Below are 15,796 nucleotides of genomic sequence, written 5' to 3' on the forward strand. Positions count from 1 at the left end.
TCTTCTATGGCGTTTAACGGCAGCCGGTATCCTTATTTGTACATTGCTGCCACCTTCTGTATCAGTCCATTATAATCGAACTAAATCAGTTTGATGAGACGATGCCGTTTAGGTATTTAAAAAACCAACACTTCCCCTTTCCATTTGCCCCTTTGTCTAAAATACTTCCCACAGACACTTATTTCAAGCCGATCCTCCTAAAGTAGGAAAGAAGTTGTTTTCTCTGGAATATTTATCACAATACATGCGGACATGCTGCATTGTCTCTGGCTGGTGACATTCCAAACATAATCCATCCTGGTGTTTCCCTAGGAGGAACAGAGTGCTTTTCAAGAATGTATGCCCGATTCTCAGCCTGGTAATAGTGACTTCCTCCTTCCTTTTCCACCATTTTCTTCCACAACTCTTTCCTGAATCTGTCACTCGACTAGTTATTGAAAATAAGTGCCCATCCTAGTCTCCTGCACCCAACATTTTTTTTTCATTCTCAGTTAATTTCCCTCTACAATACATTTGCCTGCTGCTTTGGAAAGCTGGACACTGATGTCTGTTTTCTTTTTCCCATCTTTTTTGAACAACCTATCCATCTTGTTGGGATACCCACATGCACTGGCACCCCCATCAACATTATCACCACCCTTTTCCTTGCCACCTCCCTAACTGCCAAAAGAATGTCATAAATGAGGTCTTGCCGACTCCTGGATGAATCTGTGCCAATACTATTGATAGCTGATACTGAGTCACTGCACACCAACACTTTAGGATTATAAATCTGTGATGTCCACTGGACTGTCATTATAATGTCAATAATTACAATGTAAATACATTGATGTTCTCTTACATGACTCAACATTCCATGTTTGGACTACAAAAGCTGCTCCCGTCGCACCTGTTTCTAGGTCCTTTGACCCATCCATAAAAAGTAACACACATTCATGGTACCTCTGTTACATGCTCATGAAATACATTGACCAGGACTCCATTATTAATCTCTGCCTTAAGTAGTGCAAGGTCTACCTTGGTTCTTCTTCTTCTATGGCATTTAATAGCAGCCAAAGTTTTTTTTTTTTTTTTTTTTAACTGAACACAATAAAACAGAATATAGAAAAACATACTTCTTGTAGGGACTATAGATTTTACAATACAATAAAAGTGTTGTCAAAATACAAAGAAATAATATAAAGTAAGAATCACAACACACACACCAAAAATAAACAAAAAAACAAGGACTGGGGTTTTACGGATCACAAGGCATACAATTACTAACAAAAAAACAAATCTTGAATATAAGCAAAATCATGGGTCTAATTCAAATAAGCAAGAAACAGGATATCTCTCCATAGATCTTTCTAGCTATTTTGTTGGGGTATACTTTTTTTAAGGGATAGGAAAAATAATTTGAAATCGTTAAAGGCCCCTTCACACATAACACAACTGAGGTCAAATGGTGCATGAAGGAGGATTCAGATGGTACTCGTGAAAAATCCGAGTTGCACTTGACCACCTCGTACAGCAGTCAGCACAACCACACATACACAGCACATGCACTCCACAATCACGTCATAAGTACGTAAACTTTATTTGTATAGCACCTTTCAAGATAAAAATGACAAAGTGCTTTACAGAAATTTAAGAACACAGAAATAAAAATACAGAAACTAAAGGAAGTCATAACATAAATAAACTAGTTAAAAGTAAATCTGTACAAACAGGTCTTGAGCTTTTCCTTAAAAGTTCAGAGTCCACAGAACGTAGATGTAGTGGCTTGTATTCTCTGCTCCTTACAACAGGAATTAAATATTTTTAAAATAACAGACAAGAGGAAATCCATGTTTCCTCATTTCCAACAGACGCCATCCTAGCGTCATCAAGCATTAATTAATCATCATTACCAGTAACATAATCATCTTACATTTCAACAGTACATTCATTGTTCTTATGTTCTAGTCATTATTTTGTCCTTATACATTTTCTTTGATTTATACACATGTACATTTCATTGCTTCCACTGCTGTGAGAGCATGATGTGGTATCACACCTCTCCCCGTGGTCACACTGTGTACATGTGCGTGCACACAATCATGAATGAAACCGGATCATCCATGACATTAGAATGGGGAAAATAGTTGGCTGATCTTGATAATTATTCATCTCCCTTGTCTTTGAATAACTGAAGTTATGTGCTTTTTTTTGTTTGTTTTTTTAAACAAACATTTCTAAATCAATAGGTGATGAACCAGTCCAGTGTCACCTGGAACTCTTTGCCTCGGGATATAAGAACAGGAAAAAGGCCACATTCAGAGATGGAGGCTTCTTCAAATGTACTGATTGCTTAGAAGGAATGAGAAAAAGTTAATACATCTCATACGAGTACACTAAGAAAAGAACGCAGCAAGCAGATACAGGAAAAGGGACCTATAGAAAAAGTATAGATGAAGTCTGATTGTTAACTGCAACCCAAAATGTTTCACAAAATGGTCATATGTGGGAGATGCAGACAAAAGGGAAAACTTCTTGGCTATACTGGATGTGATCGATAACCATGACCCAGTTATTAAAAGAAACAGGGCTTAGCAATGCAAAATACACAAGCCACCAAATGGTACACTTCTTCAAAAGTGAGGTCAAGGAAAGTAAGTCTTAGAGGGAAGATTAAAAAAAATACGTATATATAAAATAAAACAAAATAATGAACAGATCGCTTTAGTGCCGAGGCATTATTGTAGTTAAGTCTTGTAATCAAAATCTTTGATTTTGATTAACACAGCCATTTGTACAGATTTATATGTAACTTATAGACTGATATTCTGCTGCAGAGGCTATGGAGCATTTCCTTTCTCTGCTTTGTTACCAAGACCATGTAAAAGCTTAATGTGTTGGAAGACCTGAATGCAAGAAGTCCTTAAGTCACAAAATCAAAGCCCTTTCATGCTATTTTCTGATTGCCAGTGTTTGCTTTGCGTACTTGCCTTTCAAGATTTAATGCTTTGTAGAAATACTCCATTAACTCCAATATTACCCTGTAAAGTTCAAAAAATCAGTTAAATTGGCAATTAAATGTCCTCAATACAAACGTAACCTTGATGCCAAAGTCAGATCACCTCAAATGTCCTCATTTACGGCCCCTTCACACATAACACCAAGTTGGGCGAATGAGGCCGAAACAGGCTGAATTGGGGAACCATGAAAAAAATTCCAGTTGCTGTCAGGAGGGACAGACGGTTGGACAGCCGTGTACGGATTTGTACGATCCCATGGCGAGTTTCGCGTGCATGCACAAAAACAAACAACAACAAAAAAACAACAAAAAAACAAAACAGTGGACCACGTAAGAGGTGTGATACCACATAGCACTCACACAGAGCGGAAGCAATTATATGACAATTAAATGACACACTTGCACGTTAGAGTTCCTTTATTCAGAATAGACACATGAGAAAAAAAAAAAAAGGTGTATGAATGCAATATTGGAGGGTATGCATCAATAACACATTTCAATTAATGTAATAGTTTTTTAACAAGATATAAACTTACATAGACTTAAAAAAAAAAAAAAAAAATCAAATCGATCACAGTGTATAGTAGTTTGGGGATGATCTACCATAAACATGTAACCACTATTATGTTGGTTAAGGTGGAAACTGATCCTATTGGGTCTCACGAGTTCTGCTGCAGTTTATTATATACATTTTTGCTTTATTTATTCAAAGCCATAGTTATAAAATAGATGTATACATTCTACATTTCTGTTTCACTGCCATACAGCTGCAAAAAAAAAAAAAAAAAAAAAAAAAAAAAAAAAAAAAAAAGAGTAAAATTACACCCCAAAATGTGACTTTTGTGGAGCAGATATCTAAAGTGCATGTACTGTGTACTCCATGCTGTGTGGCGGCGTTCACTGTTTGAGGCAGTAGAGCTCATGGGTTCTGACAGCGCCGAGCTGTTCTTCCTCCAGCGACTGCTGGATGTGGATGGTATGGCGGCAGATCAATGATGACAGCTCCATCAGCTCTGACAATGCCCTGTGCGAAAAAACAGAAAGCACCAATGATCAACCACAGCCAGATGTAACTGAGATCCCACAAGCATGCAAATGCTCCCCCTCCCCCCAAAAAGAAAAACAAAGAACAACCCACAATCATTTTAAAAATATTCAGTGAAAAACAAAACAAACAAAAAAAATCATCAAGGGAGGTTTTAGTCAGGTCACTGAGGAAGTACTGGTGCTGCATGTGACTGCACTAAACTACAGAACAGCCTTGGGTCTTGGATGGTAATCAGACAGGCAGACATCCGGTACATTCCCACTATTTGAAAGTAACTACCTGCAGCCAGGTGAAATGTGGCCATCCTTTTGATGTTCTCGAGCTGTTGGGGTCCTCAACACTGAAGCACCTGTGTGCCCCAATAGAGCGCTTTGCTCTCAGACTGCAGGCTTACTTGTAGTTCCTAGGGTTTGTAAGAGTAGAATGGGAGGCAGAGCCTTCAGCTTTCAGGCTCCTCTCCTCTGGAACCAGCTCCCAATTCGGATCAGGGAGACAGACACCCTCTCTACTTTTAAGATTAGGCTTAAAACTTTTCTTTTTGCTAAAGCTTATAGTTAGGGCTGGATCAGGTGACCCTGAACCATCCCTTAGTTATGCTGCTATAGACTTAGACTGCTGGGGGGGTTCCCATGATGCACTGAGTGTTTCTTTCTCTTTTTGCTCTGTATGCACCACTCTGCATTTAATCATTAGTGATTGATCTCTGCTCCCCTCCACAGCATGTCTTTTTCCTGGTTCTCTCCCTCAGCCCCAACCAGTCCCAGCAGAAGACTGCCCCTCCCTGAGCCTGGTTCTGCTGGAGGTTTCTTCCTGTTAAAAGGGAGTTTTTCCTTCCCACTATTGCCAAGTGCTTGCTCACAGGGGGTCGTTTTGACAGTTGGGGTTTTTCTGTAATTATTGTATGGCTTTGCCTTGCAATATAAAGCGCCTTGGGGCAACTGTTTGTTGTGATTTGGCGCTATATAAATGAAATTGATTTGATTTGTCTAATCATACCCAGGGAAACACACCACATGGCCTAAATATCATAGCTGCCATTTCCTCAGTATCAAGTTCTTGTCTGAGCCTCCTTAAGTACAGTAGTTTCCGGAATAAGACACTTTTTTTTTTTGTTACTAGTTTGGGAGGTCTTGTGAAAAATCAGTCGTTATTAACAACAAATATAGAACATTCCCAGGAATCAAAGCACAAAACAAAAAGGCAATAGTAAAAAGGAAACTACAACAATGCAGAAAAATAAATAAACAAATTAAGTAGCCAATAATACAGAAAAAAGGGTGCAACTTATGGGGTTTTCCTCTTCAAGAAGCATTTTTTTTTTTTTAAAGTGGCATACTCCAGAAAATACGGCATTCCCTCTAGTGTTAATTTTACCAGTACTTCCTCGTTGGCCTGACTAGTGTTTTTAAATGTCTTAGTCTTGTGTCAAATGGCCTTTTTAGTTTTAGTCAGTCACATACCATTTTTTTTAGTCAAAAGAGAACTTAATGTGTTTTAGTCTCTCTTTGCATTCTAGTCTTTGATAAACATACACACAAAAATTACATTATTTCTGATTGCTATTTCAGTCAATAGTGTTTCACACATCTGAAATAACGAATGGTATCATTACCTGACAGAATACACTTGTAGAATGATTGAAAGTTTGTGGTGTTTTTCCTTGATATTTTAAATCCACAATGCTTCCCATCAGATACCATTAGACATTTGATTTTCTTGTATCATGTTTAAAATGGGATCAGATATCAATGTTCTTACCCTGAAAGCTGCTGACTGATGTCCTTTGATGATGTCTTTATATACCTAAGACAATCCAGGCAAGTACTGTTGTCCTCTGGATCTCCATGGGTGCACTCCTGCAGCAATTTCTCACTCTCTTTCAGGCAGGCTTCAGCTTTATCTGAAAAGAATACATGTGATCAATGAACAAACCTACTCTTATTCAATGTAAAAAAAAAAAAAAAAAAAAAAAACCCACAAATATAAAACATGACAAAATCATACTAAAGATTTGACATCAAGCATCTGCTATAAAGCGCACTTCACAGTGTAGGTTATAATTTTAACCCATGTGTTATTGTGAATCCTTTTAGCAAACAGCATTTCACTTCCAATTTCTTTTTATGTTTCTAACAACCTAAAAATTCTTTTCGGTCGCCTTCAATGTGGAAATTCTTGACCGGCAGCTCATGCCGAGTGGTATCAACAGCTGTAGCAAAAGACTTGTACTCCTTGGTGAACTGTTCGGCAGCTTCTGCTACAGGAGTCAGTGCAGAAATCTAAAAAAACAAAAACAAACACACACAAGAACGACATTATTAGAATAACAGCCATGTACTTGCACCCTATGACACCGAATATCACAGGGCCTATATTTTTTCTCAATTTAAACATCAATCTCCCTGCCTGGAAACCAACCAAATCTAAGAGCTCTTGTGTGAGTTGCTCTTGCACAACAGTGTGGCTCCTGTCCCATTAAAGCAGACTATCGGTTGGGCCAATCACAATCATTTATATGACATAGGGAGGGCTTTATTTAATGCTACACAGCTAGCTTCCATTTTTTAACTACAGCTAGGCTAGGCCTGTTGGTTGACAAAAAGACAATGCCTCATGGCACTTAATTCTACATTGGTCATTCTCACAGATTCAGGGAAGTGACCAAATTGGGAATTGCTGCCATGCAGCTCGGGGTCCATGATTATGTAGAAATCTGCAGTGGAGAGGCTGTTTTCCCTCAAAGGTTTTCCAAGAATACCTTATGGGGATTGTCATTGATGAAATTCACCTTTCATACAAATGGTTAGAGTTGGCTACTAAATAATGTTAAACCAAAGGTCTTTCTCTTATGTTTAACTACAAGCTATACAGATGTTGTAACTAACTCTGTTGACTTTGCAACATGATAATAAAGCCATTACAAACAGGCTGAAAGTCACAATGCTCTTTCATGAAATACAGATTTTTCACAGGCTGTTGCACTGATCAGCGTGCGTTCCATTTTTCCATGTTCTGACTCATTCATTTCATGTGAATTTTTTTTTTTTTGCAAAGTTATATAAAACAAACAAACTAGAAATCACATTTATACAAATACATTTTCCTGGACTCCAGTAGACTCCGGCTGAGAGTGGGTCGACTGGCCCCTCACACGGCATTCAACGACTTTCAGCTGTTGGTGTGAAGGCTGCCTCGATCGCGTCATTCAGCCACAGCTCGACATGGCCGATGATTTTGTGCAGCTGCTCAGCTGTGGCACGATATGTCCTACCTGCTGTTCAAATGCTCCGAACACGATCAGATGGCGGTGTGACCTCATTCTGCCCACTGTTCAAATGGGTTTCCGGCATGAGCAGCATGAGAATATAGAGTGCATGTGCAGTACCCAAATTAATGTAGTGACTGCTGTACGAGGGGTTCGAGTGCGGCTCCGATTTCCCATGAGTGCCATCTGACTCCTCCTTCGTGCGGCATTCTGCCTCAATTGTGTTATGTATGAAGGGGCCCTTATGTTTACACCTGCCTTGATCATTTGTAAATCAAAAGTGACCTGCTAATTCACAAACTAAGTCTCACTTGATAAGGCTATAAATCTCAAGGACCCACACTTAAAACAATGAAACATTAAAAGTACTTGAAAATAGACACATAATAAAAAGATACATTACATACATATTGGAACACTCAGTTACTGTGAATAAAACTGATTTATATTCTTGGGTCTAACTATTAATAAAATATAGACTTCATGCACACTACGTTTTTCATATAACTAATCACTGCAGTGTACTGGAGGTAGTGAAAATGTCAACTTTTGAGTTTTGCATTACAAAAAAAAAAAATCTGAAAAGCAAAGAAAGTACATTTACACATGGCCTATATTACAGATGCTTGTGAAAATGCAAACAATGTGAAATTTGTTAGATCGTCTTGAGAAATGACACACTCACCCTATTAAGCTAAACACAACATGAGGTTCACTAACCTGCAAATCCAGCAGTTCATTCACAAGCCTCTCTTTCTCCAATAAGACATATTGACGTTTCTTCTCTTGGACCTCATGATGCAGCAACTCTAGTTTTTCCATCTCCTGCAGGATCCGTGCCTCTGCCTCAGCCTTGAGCTTTGCAGTGTTACTCTCAATCTTAAAATATCATAGACAGTGACAATATTACATTATCAAATTACACTAAGTACATTTTTGGGACTCAAGAGATAAAAAAAAAAAAAAATTTTCCTTGCAAAATATCTAACTTTTTTCCATTTTAGATTCAGGAACTTAAAAGTCACATCATTTCTTAACTTGGTTTCAAGTAGTTTCTTATTTTAAGCATCTGTGGTAGAGAAACATTGGTACCTTTCAACTTTCTGATTGAAAGAATGTGAATTGTTATGACAAACCAGTTAGTGAAACATTCCCAAAGACAAAACACTATTTGGGACTAGAGCTGCAACAATTAATCAATTAATACATTAACTGGCAAATATTTTGATTGCTGATTAACTGGATTACTAAAGTAAATGCAGTCCATTTACCATTACTACCCGAGGCCAAAATATGGCCATCAGGTTTAACATTTGATCCATTGCTACACAGGACATTTAAAATAGGCATTTTGAGGAATTGGCTAAAGATATACCTGTGGTTACTATTAAATAAATCTACTAATGTGAAGTCATAGAACACCTTTCAATTGGACAGATGACTCTTGACCTTTGGTAACACCAAAAGGCCAAACTCAAGGTCATAATTGTTTAATAAATAGTGTGGAGCCAATATGGATTACACATAGCAAAAGGTTAGTGTGTTAGACAGGAATACGATGGTTTATTTCAAGTAGAAATAATCCAATATCAAGGCCACACTGCATAGCAGAGTCACAAAAAAATAATCTGAATGAATCTATGCCAAACATGTAAGGTGTGAGTATTCCAGCCTCCAAGTGCCCATTCCACATTTATAATGAAATTATAAATGTCAGAACAGTTGCATTTATCTACCTTAGCTGTGAGGTAGGACAGTAGGAATGCTTGCATCTCAATGATCCTCTTGTCATTCTCTGGGTTTCGGTCAGGTTCTACTTTGTTTTCTAACACAGTTTTGTCTGAAACAGATATACAAACGAGCTGCTACAGTATCATCCAATTAACTAACAAATCACCATGTTTAGATATTTATGTCCGTTTACCTTTGATGACAGAGATATCAAAATCTGGGCGAGAGCAGTGTCCATCTGTGAAAGTGGACTGCAGAACACTTTTCCCAAGAATCGAAGGTTCAAGTTCATGTAACGTCTTAGCTGGAGCGAAAATAACAGCTGAATTTCTTCAAACCTCTTATTTATACAATGTTTCAAGTGTAATCAGGTGTGGAAACTTTGAGACATATCACAAGTTTAAAATCAAAGTTCTGGTGACAAACTAAAGTGGAACACATAATTCAGTATATTTTGAAATACAAAATGTAACCATGACTTAGAAAAATACATTTCCTTACATGTATTAAGTACCTACATGTCACTGAACACCATCCAAACTAAATGTAAACTAACACTGTGAATAACAAATCTATAAGAAATAAAATAAAAAATGAGGGGGACAAAGCAGAGTACACACTTAAAAATAACAGCACATACTCACATGCTAACAGAGCCTGTGGGGCCATTGAGCGTCTTGGTGACGTGCCCACCTTTGGTTTGACACTACTGGGCTTGGGTGAGGAGGCCTTTGTTGTTGTCATCACAGTCACTGACTCATTGGTAAGTGAGTTACTCTGTTCATAGTTACAGGTGTGTAATTCAAAAAATTGTGACAGCAAGATAAAAAAAAGTACATTTTGCATCTATACAAGCAAAGAAGTAAATGAAATGTTATATAAAGTGCTTAAAAATGAACAGTAAATTAGCAGCACATTATAATTAAGTTTCAAATCTCAGCGGACTAGCGACACATACAGAGCAGTTCAAAACTATTGGCATGGCTATATTTTAAACATGTTCAGAAATGAACACAAATAAACCAGTTTTGTTGAGTCAGTAAAATGTCCAAAGTTACTGAAAGAAAAAAAAAAAAAATGAGTGAAACAAAACAAAATATACAGTTATCAGCGCCCTTTCAAGAATTTACAGCAAACCAAAATTTTTACAGACAGTTTTCTTTAGACAAGCCAAGGGACGTATACATGAATATTTCTGTCAATGAATGAGTCTTAGACTTCACTGACATCAATCATTTAAAAAAAAATGTAAACAGCAGGGGAAATCTGCTTCGAGTAGGCAATTCTCAAAAAGTGTGTGGCTTTACAAGAAGGACACAATTGAGGGAAGCCACCAAGACACCCACAACAACTCTGCGACAGGAGAAACTGCATAGTCCAATGTTTGTCTGCTGCATACTTACATAGCTTTATGATTGTTTAGAAGAGAAGGATGTTTTATTTTTTTTTTAAAGACATGACATTTCAGCTACAGTTTGTCAGAAGGTACACAGGAGACCTGAGCCTAGAACTCATCCGTTTTCTTGTATTAACGTCCTTCTCCGCTTTTCTTGTATACATTTTAGGCTTGTATTTTTAATTTTACTATATGAAAGCATTTTTTCTTTGTTGTTGTCCATTGACTTTGAATATTTTATTGATTAGTCCTTATGGAACAAGAAAAAACTAAAAACACCTATCATTTGTAGTTACTTCTGATTAGATTTTAAATTCTGTTTAAAATATAAAGATGATGTTCATTTTAAACAAGAATATAGGTATGTGATAAACTGAAACGTGGGAGGGGTACTGGTAAATGTAATACCCTTACCTTTGAAAGTGATGTCTTCTCAGCAGATTGCAGATACCGAGACTTCATAACTGTGCCGCTTGCTAAAGATGTTCATAACAACATTAAAAGAATTAAAGTAGTGTAGATGAACCTAGCTAAAGGCATATCTGTGTGTTTAGGGAATGCAACATTTGACTTAAGGATCCTGATATAATCCAAATATACCATGTGTTATCCAACAGTCAAAACCTCCCATACACAAACAGCCACTACAGATTGACTGACACATTACACACGGTGATGAGCTGTATGGGTTTGCGACCCATACGAATCTCCCTTCACACTAAACACTCATTTATGCAAAATAAGGCAGGAAAATAAACATTATCTGTACAGGTTTACACGGTAATACCTGGTTCACACTACAAGATAATTAAGCTGATTTCTAACCCAATCTTCCTCTTCCTACAATCTTAAGAAAAAAAAAACACCAACTATCGTGATGGCTCTAAAAATAATCTTATCAGATATTCCTGCTGTGTGTGGCATGTCAGAGTTAAGAGTGCTTTCACTGGCTTGGAAAGACGTTGGGACCACTCAGACTTCAATTCACGAATATCCAACAGGTTGGATTGTCTTGGCCTGATATCCCAGCGTGTGGGGTGTAGCCCAAGCACAAACAAACCCGTTGAATGTGACATGTAGCCAATCAGAAAGTGAGGTGATGGAAGCACAGAGGGGAATCCAAAATCAAAACAGCTGTCATGGTGGGAAGTCTCGAGAGGTTTCGTGAGATTTCCCGTCTGACCTGGGTATGTTTATGCGTAAAATCTGTTTGTGTGTGGTGTGTTGTCTTTACCATGTGGCTGCACACTGTACTAAAAAACTATTATATCTATGATTTTTTTAATCGCCGTGTGTGGCCTCTCAGGTATTAAAAACCAACAATTTTAAAATCTTGCCGTGTAAACCAGGCATAAGTTTAAACTGGAAATGGTATGCAGCTGGACCTACAGACACTTTGACCAAGTAAACAGAAAATAGTCTCTCAAATTGTGGTATTAGATGAAACTAATGATTAACACAAAGGGAAAAGTCAATGCAAGTATTTGACACACTGTAGTTGTAGATAACAGAAAAAAATGTTTTAGCAAAGTAAAACTCCAATTTAGTGTGACCACAGTGAAGGTGCCAAAGGTTAACTTTTTACACCTTTCAAGCATACAGGCATGGCACTGACTGAAAACTTTATATTTGTTCTTTGGCTCAATGGTACATTGATCTACGGCCTCAGCTATTTATCATCAGCTCTACTCTTTTAGTACAACTACATGCAAGATTTAAAAAACAAACAAACAAAAAACAGGAGCGTTTTCATTAACTCAGAAAATTCTGAGAAAATTACCAAATTTTCTCATATGGAATGGAGGGGTCCTATGGATAAACCTCCATTTCACATAGAAGAAAATAAGAAGCAAGTCACTATAGGCCCTGAGGACTATTGATGCCAGTGTCTATTATTGGATTCTCTGAAGTGGATGAGATTCGATGACCTCCCTCTGCAAGTCCATGGAAAATTTTTTCCCCACCAAAGAGGGTACCCAATTACACCTGGGTGGAATAAGACAATGCATCATCTCATCTTGTCCAAGGACAAAGACAGGTAGTGTGAATGGGAATCAAATGCAGATTTACCTTGGGGCAACTGTTTGTTGTGATTTGGCGCTATACAAGAAAAAAGTTGATTGATTGATTGATTGATTTACGTATATATTGGCAGCCCATCTTGTACCATAACAAGATACCTGCTTTGCATTTCACTCAGGAGGTAAAATAAAAGGAAAAACATTCTAAATAGATTAAATATTTGTGTAAAAAAAAACAAAAAAAAAAACACACACACTCTAGGTTATTAAAAGTTATCATTTAAAGGCAGTGGCCATGTATTCATATAGTGAACTTCTACTGGCATGTAGCGTCTCTCTCATTGGCCAATATAGGTCACGTGATCATGAGGCTATTTGCTCTTTTGAGATATCAAATCCTGCAAAATTTTGGAGTTTGTCGCGCTATGAAATGTCAGTAACATTGAGACGGTCTGATAAGGCTGCAATTTATCCGGTGCACATGGACAACAGCATTATCATTGCAACATAAAACTCTTTGTATATTGTGCCTAAAACTCTCGTGAATAGTGATAGTCCCTTCATACATAAGCCAACTGGCGCACGGAGGAATTGCATGCCTCGGAGCCGCCTCAAACACCTCTTACAGCTGTCGCCACAACCATTCGCACACAGCAGTGGCCAAAAGACAGCAAGTGCCTATTCGACCCCTCTCTTGGCAGGTGTCGGCCAAATTCCAGGTGTCACACACGAACATCCAACACCTCTCGCTGTACATTTAGAAAAGGCAAGGCTATCTGCACTCCTGGAATGATAGTAGAGAGCAGGTGTCTACATTCGAGTTGTCTGTGAAAACTGTCTAAGTGCAACACGAGTGTGGCGTAACCTAGCAACACATGGGTGTCACGAAACCATCGCCGCGGTATCGGGCACGCCTGTCCAACCATGTGTCCCTCCCGACAGCAGGTGGAATGTTTCGCGGTTCCCCATTTCGTTTTTGGTTTGCAGATTTGCTTCCAGTTTCTGCGTCTTTCGTCCAATGTCGTGTTATGTGTGAAGGGGCCCTTATCTGGATTTTTAGAGGTCGTTATTGTATGTTTTATGTAAACATGCATGAAGCTCAGGTTGCTCCTCCGTTATTTTCAATGGGAATTGCTGTGAGCCACGATCGCTTCCTGTTCATGTCCTCCTGGGTGAAAGTGAAGTTTGCTCTTTAATGCCCTGCTTATTGTCCTTTACAACACTGTTTGTCCTGTTTGTTCCAGAGCAATATATATAAGATGTCTGAAATTCAGTCTGTGTTTATGAAGAGCCATGCAGGTTAAATGTAGCAGACACAGATTATTTGGAATATATGTTTTGGCAAGTTTTCAGGATCGCAGGCATGCAGTCTCTTATAAACTTGATGAAAATTTTGTCAGTATAATGCTCATTTTCAATTGCTGTCATGTGGTTTCAATGTGTTGTTTAGACTGCAGCAACTCTGGCGCACAAGGGATTATGGGATATCTCAATAGGGCAAATGTATTTGTACATGTATTTGCTATTGATACCTTGACTCCAAAACTATGTTAACCAGTAATCATAACCCTTAACTATACCATAACAAGACTGTGCTTAGTACAAATAGAATTTGGGATTAATACGGCTACATATGAATACCCACTTCCAAATTTAAACTTCTGAGCTCATGCATGGTGTTACATTTTCCATTTTAACTTCTAAAGTAAACACTGCTGTAGACATACTGTAAATTATTTATAATGTAACAATACTTTCTGTGAAATTGTATGAAGCTAACGTTCTCACACATTTATAGGGATCTCATCTAAAAGAACTTCCTTATGGATACTTGATGACTTACACTAAATATATTTTGTAACATGGATTTTACACAAAATAAAACCTGACAGTGAGCTTTGGGATCAACAAAACTTCAAATATTCAGCATGACGAAGATGAATTGCTGACTTACATTTAACGCTTTTCTTCTCATTCCCTCTGCCTTTGATAGCGTTACTCCCACTCCTCAAGCAGGAAATAATGCAGTTAATGTTGCAAAATTCACGACAGCAATGTTATAACAAACAGTGAATGTGATAAAGAGCTAATGCTAAGCTAGTTAGCTAAAGTTACAACAACAAAACCGGCTACCTCATACAACATAGCAAAAAAAAAAAAAAATATATATATATATATATATATATATATATATATACACACACACACACATATATAAGCACACACGCAAAACCAAAATACCTTTTTGGGTCTGTAGAAACACCTTTAAGGCTACTTGGAGCTACAGACACTCTTCTAGACGCCATATTTCGAACAATTTCGAAGCGAACCGCCGGTACGTCCCTTTTGTAAACCGACGAAACAAAAAGTAACTGTTATTGGTTCCGCCGAGGACAAGACAGCTGACTGGCTACGGAGGAAGACGACGACGGCGATCATCATCATCATCATCATCATCATCATCTTATTTATTTATTTATCTATCTATCTATCTATCTATCTATCTATCTATCTATCTAGCTATCTATCTATCTATCTATCTAGCTATCTATCTAGCTATCTATCTGTCTTCTTCTATCGAGGTTTTTGGCGATTTGCAAACAAACACGGTGCATTACTGCCACCAACTGGAGAGAAGGAAGAAAAAAGAAGGTGGAGGAAATTACACTGTGCTATACTGTTTAACCCATCCATCCATCCATTTTGCTTCCGCTTTATCCGGAGTCGGGTCGCGGGGGCAGCAGCTCAAGCAAAGCTGCCCAGACCTCCCGATCCACACACACCTCCCCCAGCTCCTCCGGGGGGACCCCAAGGCGTTCCCAAGCCAGCCGAGAGATGTAGTCCCTCCAGCGTGTCCTGGGTCTTCCCCGGGGCCTCCTCCCAGTGGGACGTGCCCGGAACACCTCTCCAGCGAGGCGTCCAGGGGGCATCCGGAAAAGATGCCCGAGCCACCTCACCTGACTCCTTTCGATGTGGAGGAGCAGCGGCTCGACTCTGAGCTCCTCCCGAGTGACCGAGCTCCTCACCCTATCTCTAAGGGAGCGCCCAGCCACCCTGTGGAGGAAACTCATCTCGGCCGCTTGTACTCGCGATCTCGTTCTTTCGGTCATGAGCCAAATCTCATAACCATAGGTGAGGATCGGAACGTAGATCGATTGGTAAATCGAGAGCTTTGCCCCCCTACTCAGCTCTCTCTTCACCATGATGGTCCGATACAGCGACCGCATCACTGCAGATGCTGCACCGATCCGTCTATCGATCTCACGCTCCATCTGTCCCTCACTCGTGAACAAGACCCCGAGATACTTAACCCTGTTCCTTTTAAATATGCAAATAC

At 38.7% G+C, this 15,796-nt stretch overlaps 1 protein-coding gene across 1 annotated transcript; it reads right to left on the bottom strand.

Annotated features, from left to right (window-relative positions):
- Positions 1–3,797: 3,797 nt before the first annotated feature.
- haus8 (HAUS augmin like complex subunit 8) lies at positions 3,798–14,799 on the bottom strand. The gene is made up of 10 exons (XM_034180821.1): positions 14,701–14,799; positions 14,414–14,466; positions 10,853–10,914; positions 9,687–9,819; positions 9,236–9,346; positions 9,048–9,151; positions 8,032–8,190; positions 6,184–6,325; positions 5,805–5,946; positions 3,798–4,022 (listed from the first exon to the last, which is right to left on the bottom strand). The coding sequence occupies exons 1-10, from the start codon at positions 14,763–14,765 to the stop codon at positions 3,896–3,898; spliced, it is 1,098 nt and encodes a 365-aa protein (XP_034036712.1). The 5' UTR covers positions 14,766–14,799; the 3' UTR covers positions 3,798–3,895.
- Positions 14,800–15,796: the final 997 nt, after the last annotated feature.

This window comes from Thalassophryne amazonica, chromosome 10 (assembly GCF_902500255.1).
Source record: "Thalassophryne amazonica chromosome 10, fThaAma1.1, whole genome shotgun sequence".
NCBI lineage: Eukaryota > Metazoa > Chordata > Actinopteri > Batrachoidiformes > Batrachoididae > Thalassophryne > Thalassophryne amazonica.

Coding starts and splice junctions, on each gene's coding strand:
- haus8 (XM_034180821.1), bottom strand. CDS start 14,765: ATGGCGTCTAGAAGAGTGTCTGTAGCTCCAAGTAGCCTTAAAGGTGTT. Junction 10,915..14,413: donor TGAGAAGAAAAGCGTTAAAT/GTAAGTCAGCAA, acceptor GAACATCTTTAG/CAAGCGGCACAGTTATGAAG. Junction 8,191..9,047: donor TGTCCTACCTCACAGCTAAG/GTAGATAAATGC, acceptor TGATATTTTAAG/ATTGAGAGTAACACTGCAAA.